At 37.7% G+C, this 14,826-nt stretch overlaps 1 protein-coding gene across 1 annotated transcript in view; it reads left to right on the top strand.

Annotated features, from left to right (window-relative positions):
* Positions 1–14,826, top strand: part of CEMIP2 (cell migration inducing hyaluronidase 2) — a 38,187-nt gene that overhangs the window by 19,031 nt on the left and 4,330 nt on the right. The window contains exons 10-20 of the mRNA XM_066339275.1: positions 1,297–1,425; positions 3,030–3,118; positions 4,957–5,088; positions 5,571–5,606; positions 6,377–6,532; positions 9,164–9,341; positions 9,795–10,010; positions 10,982–11,193; positions 11,715–11,900; positions 13,054–13,273; positions 13,847–13,945. Of these exons, the coding sequence (XP_066195372.1) occupies positions 1,297–1,425; positions 3,030–3,118; positions 4,957–5,088; positions 5,571–5,606; positions 6,377–6,532; positions 9,164–9,341; positions 9,795–10,010; positions 10,982–11,193; positions 11,715–11,900; positions 13,054–13,273; positions 13,847–13,945 (1,653 nt within the window). The remainder of the gene's footprint in view (positions 1–1,296; positions 1,426–3,029; positions 3,119–4,956; positions 5,089–5,570; positions 5,607–6,376; positions 6,533–9,163; positions 9,342–9,794; positions 10,011–10,981; positions 11,194–11,714; positions 11,901–13,053; positions 13,274–13,846; positions 13,946–14,826) is intronic.

The following is a 14,826-nucleotide window of genomic DNA, read 5'->3' as shown; positions in this document are numbered from 1 at the left end:
CAAACAATTCCATTCCTCCCCCAGGTCGTTAATTATGCAGTGAAGCCTATTGTAAGGCTGCATAGGCAGTTGATGTGTCTTTGGTTTTGTGGTGTGTGTGAGAGAGAAGAGAAAAAAGCCCCAAACTTTTTCATAGTTCTGAAGGCTTGCAGATGCTTAACAAGCTTTTAAGTTTATCTAAGTCCATTTTTCAAGCATCAGGGGATGTTTTGGATAAAATTTACTTTGGTCTGCCAAGCACAGAGTTGTACTTAATTATATGTGAGATAAGATTTTGTTATTTTTATTAATGGAACAACAATCCATATTTGCTTTGTAATGCACGTGTCAGTGTGTCATCATTACATACTGGGATGGGAACGTTACTGTAAAGTAGAATTCCCAGCACTTGTTGCAAAATTAGTATATTCTTGGTGTGAAATGCATGCAATCTTTTAAGCCAGGGTGAATTGGCTTTATTCATGATTCTTGAAAAAGCTGATGACTATGTTTTGTGAGATGGAGCACTCATTGTTTCTTTATCTACCGCTTGATCCTTTAATGTACCTTGTAGGGTGATTTTTAAGAATTTTTAAGGACACACAGCCTATGGTTAGGCAAAAGTTTTGATGTCTGTAGGTGTCTGCAATGCAGATGTTGTCATGACGCCACCTCTTGCGAACACAGATGTTGTTGAAAGAGAAATTTTGTGGGTATCATTTAGCAGATTAATCCAGCTTCTTTAAGACCGGAGATATTAAAGAAGTATAGAAAATGAACAGACATTAAAATTATTACTGCATGTCATTGGCACAGTGCCCCGAACTTGCCAGATTTCTTGATGTACTTTTTTTTCCCATGTTCTGAAAGCTCTTGAGGGGTTTTTTGGCTGTGCCATTTAAATTTTGATGGGAGCAGAGATGACCCAACCTTAACAGGCTGGAACAGTAAGGATATGACTATCCTCAAGTAAATAAAAGTCTGATTATGAATATCTTACTATCATTAGTGTTATCTACTAGTAAAGGGAAATCTAGTGTGTGGAATGACATAATTGAAATGCAGAAGTTACATTAATTTGGAAACTTTTCTACTTTGTAATATTAGAACATCTTAAATATGTGCTGTTGAATGGCTTCACTGAGAAGCAAAACACTTTTTAGTTCATATTGTCCACTAGAATATAGCGTTATTTGCAAAATCACACTTTTTCAGTGATTAAATTCTTGTTTGGAGACTGTATTTTAAAATATATATCAGCACCAATGATAGTATCAGAATCACTTATAAGTAACATTATTCTCTCATTACTTGCAGGATGCTGGAATATGGTATTTATTCCACAGAGTTGCGACAGGAGATTCTCATAGTTTAGCCATTGAAACCAAATCAGAGCTTACTCCCCTAGGAATCTTCTATAACAACAGAGTTCATTCTAATTTTAAGGTAATGTAGTATGTTACTAAAAAAAAAGTGAACTTTTTATTTCTCAGTATTCTATATTAGAATTTCTTGTTCACATTTTAAGCTGAGTAGGAGATAGATTTTGTGCTGTGTTTACTGTAGGATACTGTATAATGAGCATGGGTGTATTTTCTAGTTGCATTTTGAGTATTCATTGTTTCAGAGCTTCATAAGACACAAACAAAAATCAGTTAATACTTCTGTTAAAATACTTTTTCAGAAGTAGCATTTCAGATGCTACTCTTTGCAGCTTTGTTTCCTATCAAAGCTGACCCTTGAAGAATCAAAGTTTATTATAGCAGTGATTCATAATAGCTTGCTGCAGTAGATACAAATTATTTTTCTGAGTCTCAGGTGTTTGCACATGGTGACATAGTCTCTGGCTAGAGATTAAGCTTTAATGTTGCCTTCAGGAGCTCATTTATTTGTAGCAGTTTTCATAAGGGGTTCTTCTCCCACAGTCTTTGAGGAGTGTTTTGATAGTATGACTTTCAAACCTTTTCCACATCTCGGCTGAAGTCGTTAAAGTATTTAATTTGGAACCTAGTTGTATAAATATAATGACATTTACAAAGCCACCTAACTCTAAATAAATAATCATTTGTGTTTGGTTGCTGCAGAAGATTCTCACAGTTCAACCGTTGAAACCTCATGGAATCATTGTTGGATTTTTTTTTTCTTTTTTCTTTTTTTTTCAAGTGAAACTGATTTTGCTTGACAGGTGGTTGTCTGGGACACCGAGCAATGATGCAATGTTTGATGGAACTTGTGTTAGCAGTGTGTTTGGGACTGTAGGGCATTTCGTCCAGATTAGAAGAGATTTGTTCAGGAATTAGAACATACTGAATACAGAAGTGCAGTGTGAAGAAAACAGTTTCACCTGTATAGCTACTATCATCTCTAAACAAGGGTAATAATTTATGTGCTAAAATTCCATGTTGAAACACAGCTTCACTAGGAGGTCTGAGAATCTGCTTGTGTATAAGACTCACTTGTAATCATTATTTGGATCAGAGGTAAAAGTAATCACAGGTATTTGTATGTATTTCAGGTAAAAGAGAACAAATGCTTCTTCATGCTTTCATTTTCTTAAGTAATTTATTTCATACTGTATTATTGAGTTTCAAACTTGTTACTGCTTGGACCAAAAAAATCTTTAGTGGTAAAGGTAGTTTAGTTTTATAGTGAACTACAGAGGATTTTTCACAGTGGGTTTTGGGTTTTCTTTTCTTTTCCATTTAAGAGAACAGTTTTAACTCACCACAAGATTGGCTTCCAGATTTTCTGGAACAGCATCTGGTAATAAATGGAAAACCTCAAATAGATGTTGTGAAAGAAATCTGAAGTGAACTTTGATCATTTTCCATTACTTTCTTTTTAATCACAGATAATTGCTTTCATTTTAGCACAGACTTGTTTTTGTATTAATTAGCTAGTTTTCCCTTAGACAATAGGCCAATTTAAGGCAAAATGAAATATCTAAGAGTTTCTAATATGTGTATGGAATGCAATGTGTAAATTTTTAAAATTTAATTTTTTCTCTGTAATTTTGGATAGTATGAATTTTCTTTCCTTGCTTATTTCAGGCTGGTTTGTTCATTGATAAGGGTGTTAAAACAACTAATGCTAGTGCTGATGATCCCAGAGAATATCTTTGTTTGGACAACAATGCAAGGTAAAGGATATTTTCTTTCAAGTGAGTGAAAAAAGGTGAAGTTTTGAGACTGCTCTTACATTCACATGGGGAAAAATCCTTTTAAAACAATAAAATAATTTATAAATTATTAATGTTTTCCTTCATTTATTTATCTGTTTTGGGAATAACATAGATGGTGTCTCTTAAAGGATCTGGGTTTCTTCTGAGCTTTTGCTCAGGATAGCTTCCATCATAGAAGACATGGTTTTAAACATGCTTTAGTGTAATGCTTAAAATATTTTCTGGAATTGCTGCTACTAGGAAAATATTCCTTTAAAATCTGATCTTCTGATTTTATAATTGAGTTTTAACTAATTGTTAGAAAAAGGCTTCAATAGTGCATCCACTCACCTTTCCTACTTGCTGAATGTTTCTGCTGTTCCTTCTAGACTTGGAAGTCGTAGCTCAGTAGTTCAATTCTACTGAAGGCTCTTTGCAGAGGTGGTACAATCAACCACATTTTCTTCAGTTTACAAAATGAGAGAAACTAATGGAGAGTCTAGGAAAGTTCCAGCTTATACTGTGCCTGGTTAGTCTTGTTCTAAACTTCAAATAAAATAGCCTGGGATAGTGGTTAAATAAATATTGGATGACTGTATCTGTCAACATTGTGTCACCTAAGTATTAGCACTGAAAATAATGGCTCATAGACTATATTGTCAATTGGCCTGTGTTAAAGACAAGGACAGCTGAGTGACTGTTGGGGATGCAAAGAGGAAAGTTCCAAATTTTGATGATACTCAATACTTTATAATTTGGAAATTAACTTTCTAGTTGCATGTTTTGACATGAAAACCCCTATAACCCTTGTGGTTTACCTCAGTCATAACAAATAATCAAGAGAAATTTGAGAAGGGCAAGACGTCCTCTTAAGAGCCTGTAGTGTGTTGAGGATAGAAGAAATTCAGTGCATGAAATGGGGTCGTGTTTAGAAAGAAAAGGAATGTGGCACTGCATTGAGGCACTATGTGAGGTCCCTAATCACTGTGGAACCAAACTGGAAGGATTTAAATGTTAATTGAGAAGACTGAGAATATCAAAAGCTAACATTTACCTGTCTTCCTCTTTCTCCCTAGAGAAGGGAGGGGGCAGATCCAAATGTGAACAAAAGAGTGTTAGGTGATTGGGATAACAGACATAGATATCTTTACCTGCTCAAAGTGCCTGTTTGAATTTTTTTAAAATGCGTTACTTTTTGTCTGGGGTCCTGGGGGTAATCAAGTGAAAATGTCACCAGTTCTTAATCAGACTGTTTCTTCCTACTATTTAAACTAGATTCCAGTCATAATTTACTCTACAATACCATCTTGGTAGCAATGCAATTAAAAAAAACTCAGACATGCCCAAAGAAGCAGCACTGCTGTAGTCAGAAGAATTTGAAAAATTGAAGGACCAGTTAGACAAAGTTCCAGACTGTTCTTGTAAAACTAATGTCAGCCCTGTGTGTCCTTTGAAGGTGCTTATAACTCCCTTCATCAAACTTTCACATTAATGCTTCACTACAAGTGGGGAGGGCAAAAAGGGGATAAAGGGTGGCTAAAGGCAGCTAAAGAACCTTAAAGAGATTAAGCAAGAGCCTGTGAGAAAGGCCTCTGGAAAAGAGACATTTCATATTCCTGCTTCATTATAGGCAAAGGCACTTTTCTCGTACTAGAAAGCCAGAGATGTACCTGCTTTTAGCCTCTTTCATTCCAAACATGAAGCAGAGTGGAATTTGCCCATCAGATGAGTGTTTATCTTTCAGCTTTACTCAGTGCAACATATTCAGCATATGTAAAATCAAAAGTTTTCTTGTACTGAGTGTTTTTCTCTCCCAGGTTTCGACCTCATCAAGATGCAGATCCTGAAAAGCCCCGAGTTGCTGCCCTGATTGACAGATTGATCTCTTTCAAAAACAATGATCATGGAGCCTGGGTCAGGGGAGGGGATATCCTCATTCAGAACTCTGGGTAGGTATTTGGAAGCAAACAGCTGCATGCTGTTAAGATTTTTTCCCTGAAGCTTTGTTTATGAAAGTGCATTACAACAGCGTTATAGGAGAGGATTGATGGTTAATTTTAGGAACTCCTCAATATGACCAGCTTTCATACCATCCCACAACTTCAAATATGCATGTTGATATGTGATTAGATAAGAAGCTGCTTTAAACAACAAAAAAAACCCCAACTGTAGTAAAAAGAAGCCTAAGGATTAGTAGAGACAGTTAATTCAGGCTGGGATTTCTGTTGTCTCCCTGAAGCTCTCAAGTCCTGGTTAAAATGTGTAGAAAATTATTTTATTACTTTTTTACAACAATGCTTTTAGAAAAGTTAACTGTGTGGTGGTTTTAAGTTCCATTAATAGAAAAGTTCAAGCCTTTTTCAGTGCTCTTAAATTAGCCAATTGTAGGATAATTCAGAAAGAACAAACGATGTTTTTGACTTTCTTGTAGGTTTGCAGACAATGGAATAGGTTTGACATTTGCTAGGTGAGTACTTTGTTAATAATTTGTGTTTCCTTTCATAGAAGCTTAGAAAAATTACATGCATCTATTAAAATTAATAAGTATGATTTCATAAAGCTGCAGTTTCAGTTTGGGACCTGGTTGTATTTCTAGTTGTGCAGATGATGTTGCAGAGGCTGTAAACTGGCACAACTGCCAAAGTTTCCACTTTAGTTGGAAACTAAAGCTTCAGCCTGTGCAGCCTGTGCCTGGTTTACACCACAGCTTGCTGCCACTTTATCAGAAAGGCTATATTTATCCAGGTATTCTTGGTAGTGTATGATTCCTTAGGGAATATTTTATTTTCCTCCTGAACAGCTGAAAGGGACTAATGGAAAAGAAAGGGGGTGAGCATTTAGCAGGTATAGAGTCTCTTGCTAATGAAAAATATCCAGTAACTTAGGTAGTGAGTTGAAATTACTGCTATTTAGATTATGACAAACTAGTTCTAGGATTGGAAAAGTGAGCTGTAAATAAAAAGGTGCTGCACTAAAGGGAGTTAGAAATTTTAATGTTTGGCTCTGCTGAACATTTCAGTGAGTTAGAAATTTTAATGTTTGGCTCTGCTGAACATTTCAGTGAGTTAGCCTCTATCAATTAATAATTAAATCTGTTGTGTTGTGTATTGTACATGGAGTCTATACTGCGTTGCTTGAGGAGGACTGTTACAGAAGTAAAAGTATTCTTGCTATCTTTGGTTTAACCATCTGCCGGAGAGTCTTGACTAAAGACTTATCTCTGATGTGCTTTGATAGTGATGGGAGCTTCCCAAATGATGAAGGTGCCAGCCAGGAGGTATCAGAGTCACTATTCATAGGTGAGAGCAAGAATTATGGGTTTCAAGGTGGACAAAATAAATATGTGGGAACTGGAGGAATAGACAACAAGACACGCACTCTGCCTAGAAATCGGTAAGTATGTCGTGAATGAAGGAAGCAGAAATACAAGGAAAATTCTAATTCAGATGTAAAGGCTTGGTTAAGCTGTTAGAGATTAAGACTCTATTGAAAGTGATGCTCTCTTTTTCGTTTTAATGCTATGTGTGCAGCTGTGTCACTCTCATCTTTTTGCTGAAGCAGGTTCATCTGATGCTGCCACAGGTTACTATTCTGTAGCAATTTAAGTTATCCTACCAATATTAGACTTTAAAAGCTATTTCAGTCTAGAGGAGAGCTTTCAGACAAAAGATTTTCAAAGGTCGGTTTGGGACTAGAGACTGTAGTCTGTCTGTGACAAATCACAATCCATGACCATGATCCTTCTCTTTTCTCTTTGACTTGCACTGATGCTTGTTTAACATAGTACCAAATCCTACCCTTGCCACAGAATAGGAAAGAAGATTCTTTTGGTTTAAGCCCCACTGGAAATTGAGTCCTATGTAGCCACTTCTCTTTCCCCACCGCCTCAGGTGAGAAAGACAGAAGACAGAAGTCTTGAGCTGAGACAAGAACAGTGCACTAGAAACAATGGGATTAAGAATATTAACAGTAACGGAAACATTAATTACATTATTAATAACAAAAGTATACAGAACAAAGGTGATTTATGTACCAAAACATGCCCACCACTCAACCTGCCACTGGGTGGCCCTCAAGATGAAGAACAAGATGGCCAAGAGACCATCAGCACCCCAAAATATTCTCCTGGTGGACAAATCCTCTGGTCAGGACCAGTGTTACCCCACTGCTTCCCTGAAAAATGAGCACTCTCCCTTCAGGAAATGAGAGAGAGTCCCTTTCCCCGAACCCTAGCCATGACATAAGATGGTATCAAGTAGCACAATGTCTTGGCCTTGCCCACATGGCTCCAGGTTCTGTCCCCATGCATCCTTGGCCAGGTAAGACAAAGGGCGAAGTGGGCCCTGACTACCCTAGTTTTTTGCTATTTAAAGGAGAGAAGTTAATGTGGTGGTGATATGACGTTTTCAGTCTTGTTGAGTGGAACCTCTGAGGTTCCGTAACAACTGAGGGGCCTCTCAGAAAGGGGCCTCTGGAGATCTTCTTGTCCGACTCCCCTGCTCAACAACTATCACCTGGTACTCATGTTCCAGGACAACATTCAGGTGTCTTTACTATATCTCCAGGGGTGGTGCCACAACTTTCCTGGGCAACCTATGCCAGTGCCCAGTCACTCTCTCAGTGAAAAAGTTTCTCCTGTTGTTTAACAGGGACTTGTATTTTTCATCTTGTGCACATGGATTCTGGTCTTGTTACCAGGAATAGCCTGACTCCATCTTTGCACCCTCCCTTCAGCTGCACATTGAGATTCCTGCCAGAGGCTTTTATACTCCAGGCTGAACATGTCTCCCAGTGTTCCTTCCCACGAGAGGTGCTCCGCAGACTTAATCATCTTTGTGACTCTTTGCTGCACATTCCAGTATCTCCCTGTCTGCCTTGTACTGGGGACAAGCACTCTACATGTCGCTTCACCAGTGCTGAAAAAATGGGAAGTATCACTTCCTTCAGTTTGCTGGTAACACTTCTCACAGTGCAGCCTTGGATACCTCTTGCCTCTTTTTGGCAAGGGCACACTGTTTAGCTTATGGTTATTGGCTTCTGCTAGGACCCATAGGTTCTTCTCACTTGCACAAAGGGTTCTTGCTCCCAATGTGGAAGACCTTGCATTTCCCCATGTTAAACTTCATGAGGTTCCCATCTGCCCATTTCTCCAGGCTGTCAGGGTCTGTCTGCGTGGTGGCACAACTCTGCTGCATCAGCTGCGCCCCTCTGTGTTGTGCCCTCTGCAGACTTGGCCATAGGCTATTCTTGGCCTAATCATCCAGATCACTAAGGAAGATAATGAACAAGGCTGGGCTCAGTATTGACCCCTGAGGTACATCACCAGTTACTCGTCTCCAAGTAGACTTTGTGCCATCACTTTCTGGGCCCAGCTGTTTGTCCTCTCATCTTGCCCATACTTCATGAGGATTGTATGGGACGCAGTGTCAAAAGTCTTACTGCAGTTTTGATAGACCATGTCCATTCCTCTCCCACTGCTCTACCTGGCCAGTCATTTCATCATAGAAGTTTATCAGCTTCTCCTTGCTGATAAGCTGATCAGCTTATCCATGGTAGTTATTCCTTATGGCTTTCCAGTCTGTCAGGGACCTGGAAATCATTTCTAGGATTAGCGCTGCATCTTCCTGGGGTTCAAGCTAAGCCTTACTTGCCGTTGTCTGGGTGTTCCTTCCCCAAGTTAGAAGTGATGTTTGCTTTCCTCCAGTCTGCAATCACTTCTAGCTGCCGTGATCTATCAAAGAGCAGGTGGTACTAGTTTTCTGCTGTATTTCTCATACTGAAAAAGGGGCATATCTGCAAATGAACAGTGGTAGCTCTGCTAACAGGAAAATTTAGGAGTAGGGGATTTTTTGGCTCATTAGGCAAGTATAGAAAGCTTACTTCCTTTACTAAAATCTGTCTTGTGAGTCATTCTCTGATTGTTCCTATATTGATTTCTCATTGAGAGGAAATATATTTGACACAGATTCAAGTGTATCATGAGTTTTGTTACAGGATGGCATAAATATTTGCTTGCATCAACAGGACATTTCCAATCAGAGGCTTTCAGATTTACGATGGACCTATTCACCTTACCAAATGCACATTTAAAAACTTTGTGCCAACTCCAGACAGATTTACCAGTGCAGTTGGATTCTTGATGAAAAATCCATGGCAAATGACTCCAAAAAATAACATTTCTCTTGTGAAGTTTGGTCCAAACGTAAGTTTATGACAAGTTTTCTTTAAATCTTGCAAATTTAACTTGTGCAGACAAGATCCGTAGATCATCCTTTCTGCGCATACCTAATTCAGAGTTTATCTCCTGGCTGGAGGTCACACAGAGTGTATCCTTCATCTCCTGAGCAAAAAAACCAATACCAACAAAGATGTAAGATGAGTTACCCTAAATGATTCATGGCTTATGGTAAAGCTGAAAAGAAATTTTGTAAGATTTTATAAGGTTTGGTATATCCTTAGCAACAAATTTTCTGTAGCAAAAATCGACACTGTTCAGAGGCAAGAGCTGGCCTGAGCCTATTACTAAAACCCAGCATGTCTGGTTTGCTATTGTTGCCATAAAGTTTTTAATCAGCTTTGTCCTATATTTCTGCACATCTGCAAATGTTAGTCTGTGTTTCAACTCAGTAAAAACAAAAACTGTTGTTGTTGTCAGGTTTCTTTGAAAGCTTTCTTTGGAAAGCCTGGTCCCTGGTTTGAAGAAGGAGATCTGGATGGTGACAAGAACTCAATATTTCATGATCTAGATGGTTCAGTGACTGGCTACAGGGATACCTATGTGGGCCGAATGGATAATTACTTGATTCAACACCCAAAGTGCATTAACATCACAGAATGGAGTGGAGTGGTTTGCAGTGGGAACTATGCACAGGCTAGTACTTTTGGCTTTCTGTTTGGAGTAAATCTATAATATGAACTACTTATGGAGTCAGGTGTCGCCCTGATTTTTCAGCTATATTTTTACCTTCTGTGCTGAAGTTCTCAGGCTTGTAAAATAAACAAAAACTGATGTTTAGTAAATAATACATTCCTTCCAGAGGAAAAAAACCAGATTAACAAACTTCTAGTTTAACCAGTGAAGTCAAAAAAGTATTAACTTCCCCTCCCAATCGCTGGTCAAAATCCAAACCCTATTTAAACCTCAAACCAAAATAAATCTTCCTCTTTTTCTCGCTTCTCAACTAAAGGAGTGAGTATCCTTCTTTTTGTGTCCTCTAGTAACAGGTAGTGTAAGAAATACAAAATTACCTGTCTTTGGATTTCAAATTTTTTTTACTTATAAAAATACTTCCATTCATGTCACACTTTTCAGCCAGTTGTGTATATATCATGCGTCCTCTCAGCAGACTGAGGGTACAGTATCACATGCTGCAAAATAAAACTAAATGTGTTTGCCTAGAGTTCTGTATTGCAGCTGTATCTGCTAAAACATTTTTGTGTTGAAGGTGTCTTCTTCCATGCAAGTTCTGTCTGCTTTTTTTTCACAGAGTGGATTTTAAGGCATTGTTTTTATTGGTTTATTTTCTGGAGTTGTTAAATGCCACCTTCTGAATACAAGTCTTACAGGTTTGGTTCCCATTCTGGCTCCTGCTCTGTGGTGCCAGGTGTTATAGCAGATTTTTTTTTCTCCTCCTTACAATTTTGTCTGTAAAATAGGAAAAATCTGTAATAGTTTTTTTTTAAATAGAACTTTTATTCACGAAAGATTTGTGTATTACATAACCCAGGACATCCAATTGTGGCATTTTGGTTAGTAATATATACTGATTGTGCTTCACTATTTCATTTTCTTTTGCAAAGAGACCAAATCTTCCTATTTTCACCCTCTTAAATATCATACAGGTTTATGTCCAAACCTGGAATGGACAGAATCTTTCCATGACTATTGTCCGAGATGAGTATCCAGCCAATCCCATGGTTCTTCGAGGTATTAATCAGAGAGCAGCTGCCTTTCAGCAATACCAGCCAGTGGTGATGCTCCAAAAGGGCTATACAATACATTGGAATGGAAAAGCTCCAAATGTCACCTATCTGTATCTCATTAACTTCAACAAGTATGTTTACTTTCCATCATGACTTTGATCCATAAGGCAATACTTAAGTGATGTCCTGCAAAATTACTGTCCATGAGTTTGGAACCATCTGGAAGACCAGAGCTTGGGTTTGGGTTTTTTTTCATAATTACAAATTCTTAAGTATGAAAAGTAAGGGATTAAACAACAGAACTGCACCTGAAGTTAAACACTTGTCCAATACAGTATCTTTAAGGAAAAAGCTTTGGAGAAAAAAATGTACCAACAGTGAAGTTGAGCAGAACTGCAGTTGAATAGCTTATCACACTTGATTTTTGGCAGATAAACTTAATAAATATACCTGAAGTATATAGTCAAATATATCCTAAGACAATCAGAGTTACTGAAATGTTTAATGAAAGACTGTGATCAAATCTAAGATTTGATCATCTGGTTGAGGGTTTTTTGAGCTTTTTGTATTCCTGTTTTGGAGTGACCTGTTTGCTCTGTATTGACACCTAAACTGTTCCTACAAGGACTCATACATTTTATTTTGGTTTTAGGAATGACTGGATTCGTGTTGGTCTTTGTTACCAACCAAAGACAGATTTTTTTATAGTACTGGAAACCTTTCAAAGGCGGTCATCTGCTCTGTCCAACAAGGTGGAGCACTACATGCGTGTATCTTCAATGATGGAGCTTGAAAAGAGTCGATCAGACAAGAGATTTTACTTTGACAACAGTACTGGGTAACTCTTGGCATTTGACTCTACTAGACGATGTTGTTTAACCTTGAAATGTCCAGATTGATAGTGTTAAAAACAACTGGTTGAGACACCTGCATAAGAGGAAAGCTGTTTGGAAGGACTTTCAAAACACTTTGGAATGTTTGTATGTCTTTAAATCTCCAAACTGCCATGGTTGTCATGGAAATACTTTTCAAGAGCACCACAGTTGCCAAAGATATTCCCTACCGCATAGGTCTGGGGAAAATATAATATCTGGTGTGCTGCAGACCAATGCCTTTTATGATTTAATTTCTTAGTCCTTGGAGAAATTAACTGTTTTCTTTTTAAACTCAAGATTCTAGAAATTTCCAAGAAGCTTTCTCTTCCAACATTTAAAAATTATATTTTTGAAGATTCTTATCTGTTTTCAGCTGTCTCAAAAGAACTTAAAGTCCTAAATTCTCTTTCAAAAGTACTTCTTACAGAGGCCACCAAGATCCTTCTGAGAGATTTTGGATATGGTCAACTTCCAATAAATTAAGTCCTATGTTCATCAGTTGTGAGTTTTGCAAAAGTTGATTCTAAATTTGTTATTTGTTCTCTTACTTGTTTTGTTCCATTACGTGCTACTGTGCCTGTCTCTAATAAATGCACAAATAAATGTAGTTTTTGAACAGGCATGTTGTTTTGTGTAAGAGCTGCTCTTACAGCAGTCTAAAATGTAATAGAGGTATTTCCAGTCTTCTGTGAACATTATTGACCACTACACCCTAAACTGCATTTCCAGGCATTTGAAATAGCACAACTATATTGTTCAGTGCTGGTGGGTGAAACTGAATATTTCTGCAAGGATCGATGAGCAAGGAAAAAAATTCATGCTCTGCAATTCGGTTTTTGTTTCCTGCAATCCACTGATCTGAAGACTGATTCTTCTTTGCAGGGCATCTGCATTTATACTGATGTCTCCTTTAATTGTGGGGAATTTTAGAGAAGTTGTTAAGAGGTTTTTAAACTCTAGTGAACTGTAAATACTTTGAAACCTTTGGATAGTGGTGCAGAAGTGAATACTGTAGTTTGTCTGCTTCTGAAAATCATGAAATATAGCTGTTAAGATTGAATATAAGTACCTATATTTCAGCAGGTAATTCAGATTATTTTTCCCCTTTTTGTGTAGATTGCTGTTTCTATTTCTTCAAGCCAAATATGATAGGGATGGTCACAGTTATTGCTCGTCTCAGGGATGTGAAAGGATCAAGATTGTGACCAAAGATTCATCAAAAGGGATAAGTAATTGCATGGCAAAAGCTTACCCGAAGTACTACCAAGTACCAACCATCATAAAGAAGATGCCAGGAAAAACTACTGTACCATGTACAAAATGTGGCACAACTCAGGTAAAATAAAATTAGTAAAAACTTTCATGAACTGTAGAATTGGTGATGCTGCGTACTCAATTTAAGTCCAAGTTTCAGTCTCTCAGCATAGAATACTGCGCTTACCAAATTGCAGTGGTCAGCTTGTGAATCTTCTTGGACTCCTTGAAGGTTTGGAGTCCTTTCTGTAGCACAAAGGTTTCAGGGTCCTTTTTCTTCTTTTGTGCAACTCTTGCTTCAAGTGCTACAGAAGAGGGACGTAGGTGAATTGATGTCTTGCACTGCAGTATTGTCTTTGCTACATAGAGAGCTTTGCTGCAGAGATCTCCATGGCAAACCTTCTCTCTGCTTGGATCTTTGCTTATTAGCATAAACTTGAAATTGTCTCAGCTATACAAGCCGAGAAAAATATTGAAATTAGGACATAAAACAGGTTACACTATATATCATTGTATTTATTAGGATTGCTAATAAATAATGCTGCTGACAAAGGGGTACATTTGCTTTGGAGCATGGGCTCTCTGTTGTAAACTGGCATGATAAAGTGTTGAAGAAACATAATATGTATACTTAACTGTTTCATTTTATATCCAGATGGTATTCACCAGTGACCCTCACAGAAACTACCTCCTTGTGCAGGTTAATTCGTCTGATGAAAAAGAGTCAAGCAGAGGTCAGCAAGCATTTATATATGTAAGTATTCTTCATGGTTTTCTTCTTAAATATCACTATAGCAGTTTGCATTGTAACAATTGTACAGCTCTATTGCAATTGTACAGCTCTACTGCAGACCTCAATTTTCTTCACTTGAATGAAAAGATTGGTTCATAATTTTTAAAAAAATGTCAAAAAGCTTATATTTAAGCACCAGAAAGTGAGGCTTCAAAACTCCATTTTATATTTGAATCCTACCTGCTGAAGAGAAAAATGTTCTCTTGAAAGTTTAAAATGTTCAGCTTCATGTTTAAGTCTGTGTGGATATATGTTTATGGCTGGTTTTGGAAATAAACAGAACACATAACCTAACAATTTGTTAGTTAAAGCCATTTTGTCAAAATTGTCCTTGTGCAAGCAGATTAGTAAGTTAGTGGGTCACACATGCCATTAAGCTTTGCCAAAGTCCTCTAAATCGCAACTGCTAAAGAATCAGTAGATTTCTGTATTTGTTCTGATCTGGCCCAAATAAGCCCAGTGACGTGATACTGTATAAAAAGTAGTTTAGTTTGACTTTTCCAGTCAGATGCTGAAGTCACCCTCGCACCACAGAGCTTAGTCTGCACATGCCTTACATTTTGCAGTGTCATTGTTGGCCTGGCTGAACCTTCAGTTGTCCAGGTAGAGAAATAAGCAGCTTAACCTGTGCAGCTGCAAACTTCTCCAGGAATGTGTGTGCCATATCCAGAACAGTAAGAGCACTCTGTAGGAGAAAAAAAAAAAAAAAAAACAACAACAACAAAAAAAACCAACTGGGCTGGAACTAGACTGCTGCAGGGATCAATTAGCTATATTACTGTTAAGAAGTGCAGGGGATTCAGTATCTGAATTTTAGCTTCCCAAAGCAGGAGCAATGACTG

This window comes from Sylvia atricapilla, chromosome Z, assembly GCF_009819655.1.
Source record: "Sylvia atricapilla isolate bSylAtr1 chromosome Z, bSylAtr1.pri, whole genome shotgun sequence".
Taxonomy (NCBI): domain Eukaryota; kingdom Metazoa; phylum Chordata; class Aves; order Passeriformes; family Sylviidae; genus Sylvia; species Sylvia atricapilla.
Note: the sequence above shows the minus strand (reverse complement) of the source record. Positions and strands in the feature narration are given on the sequence as shown.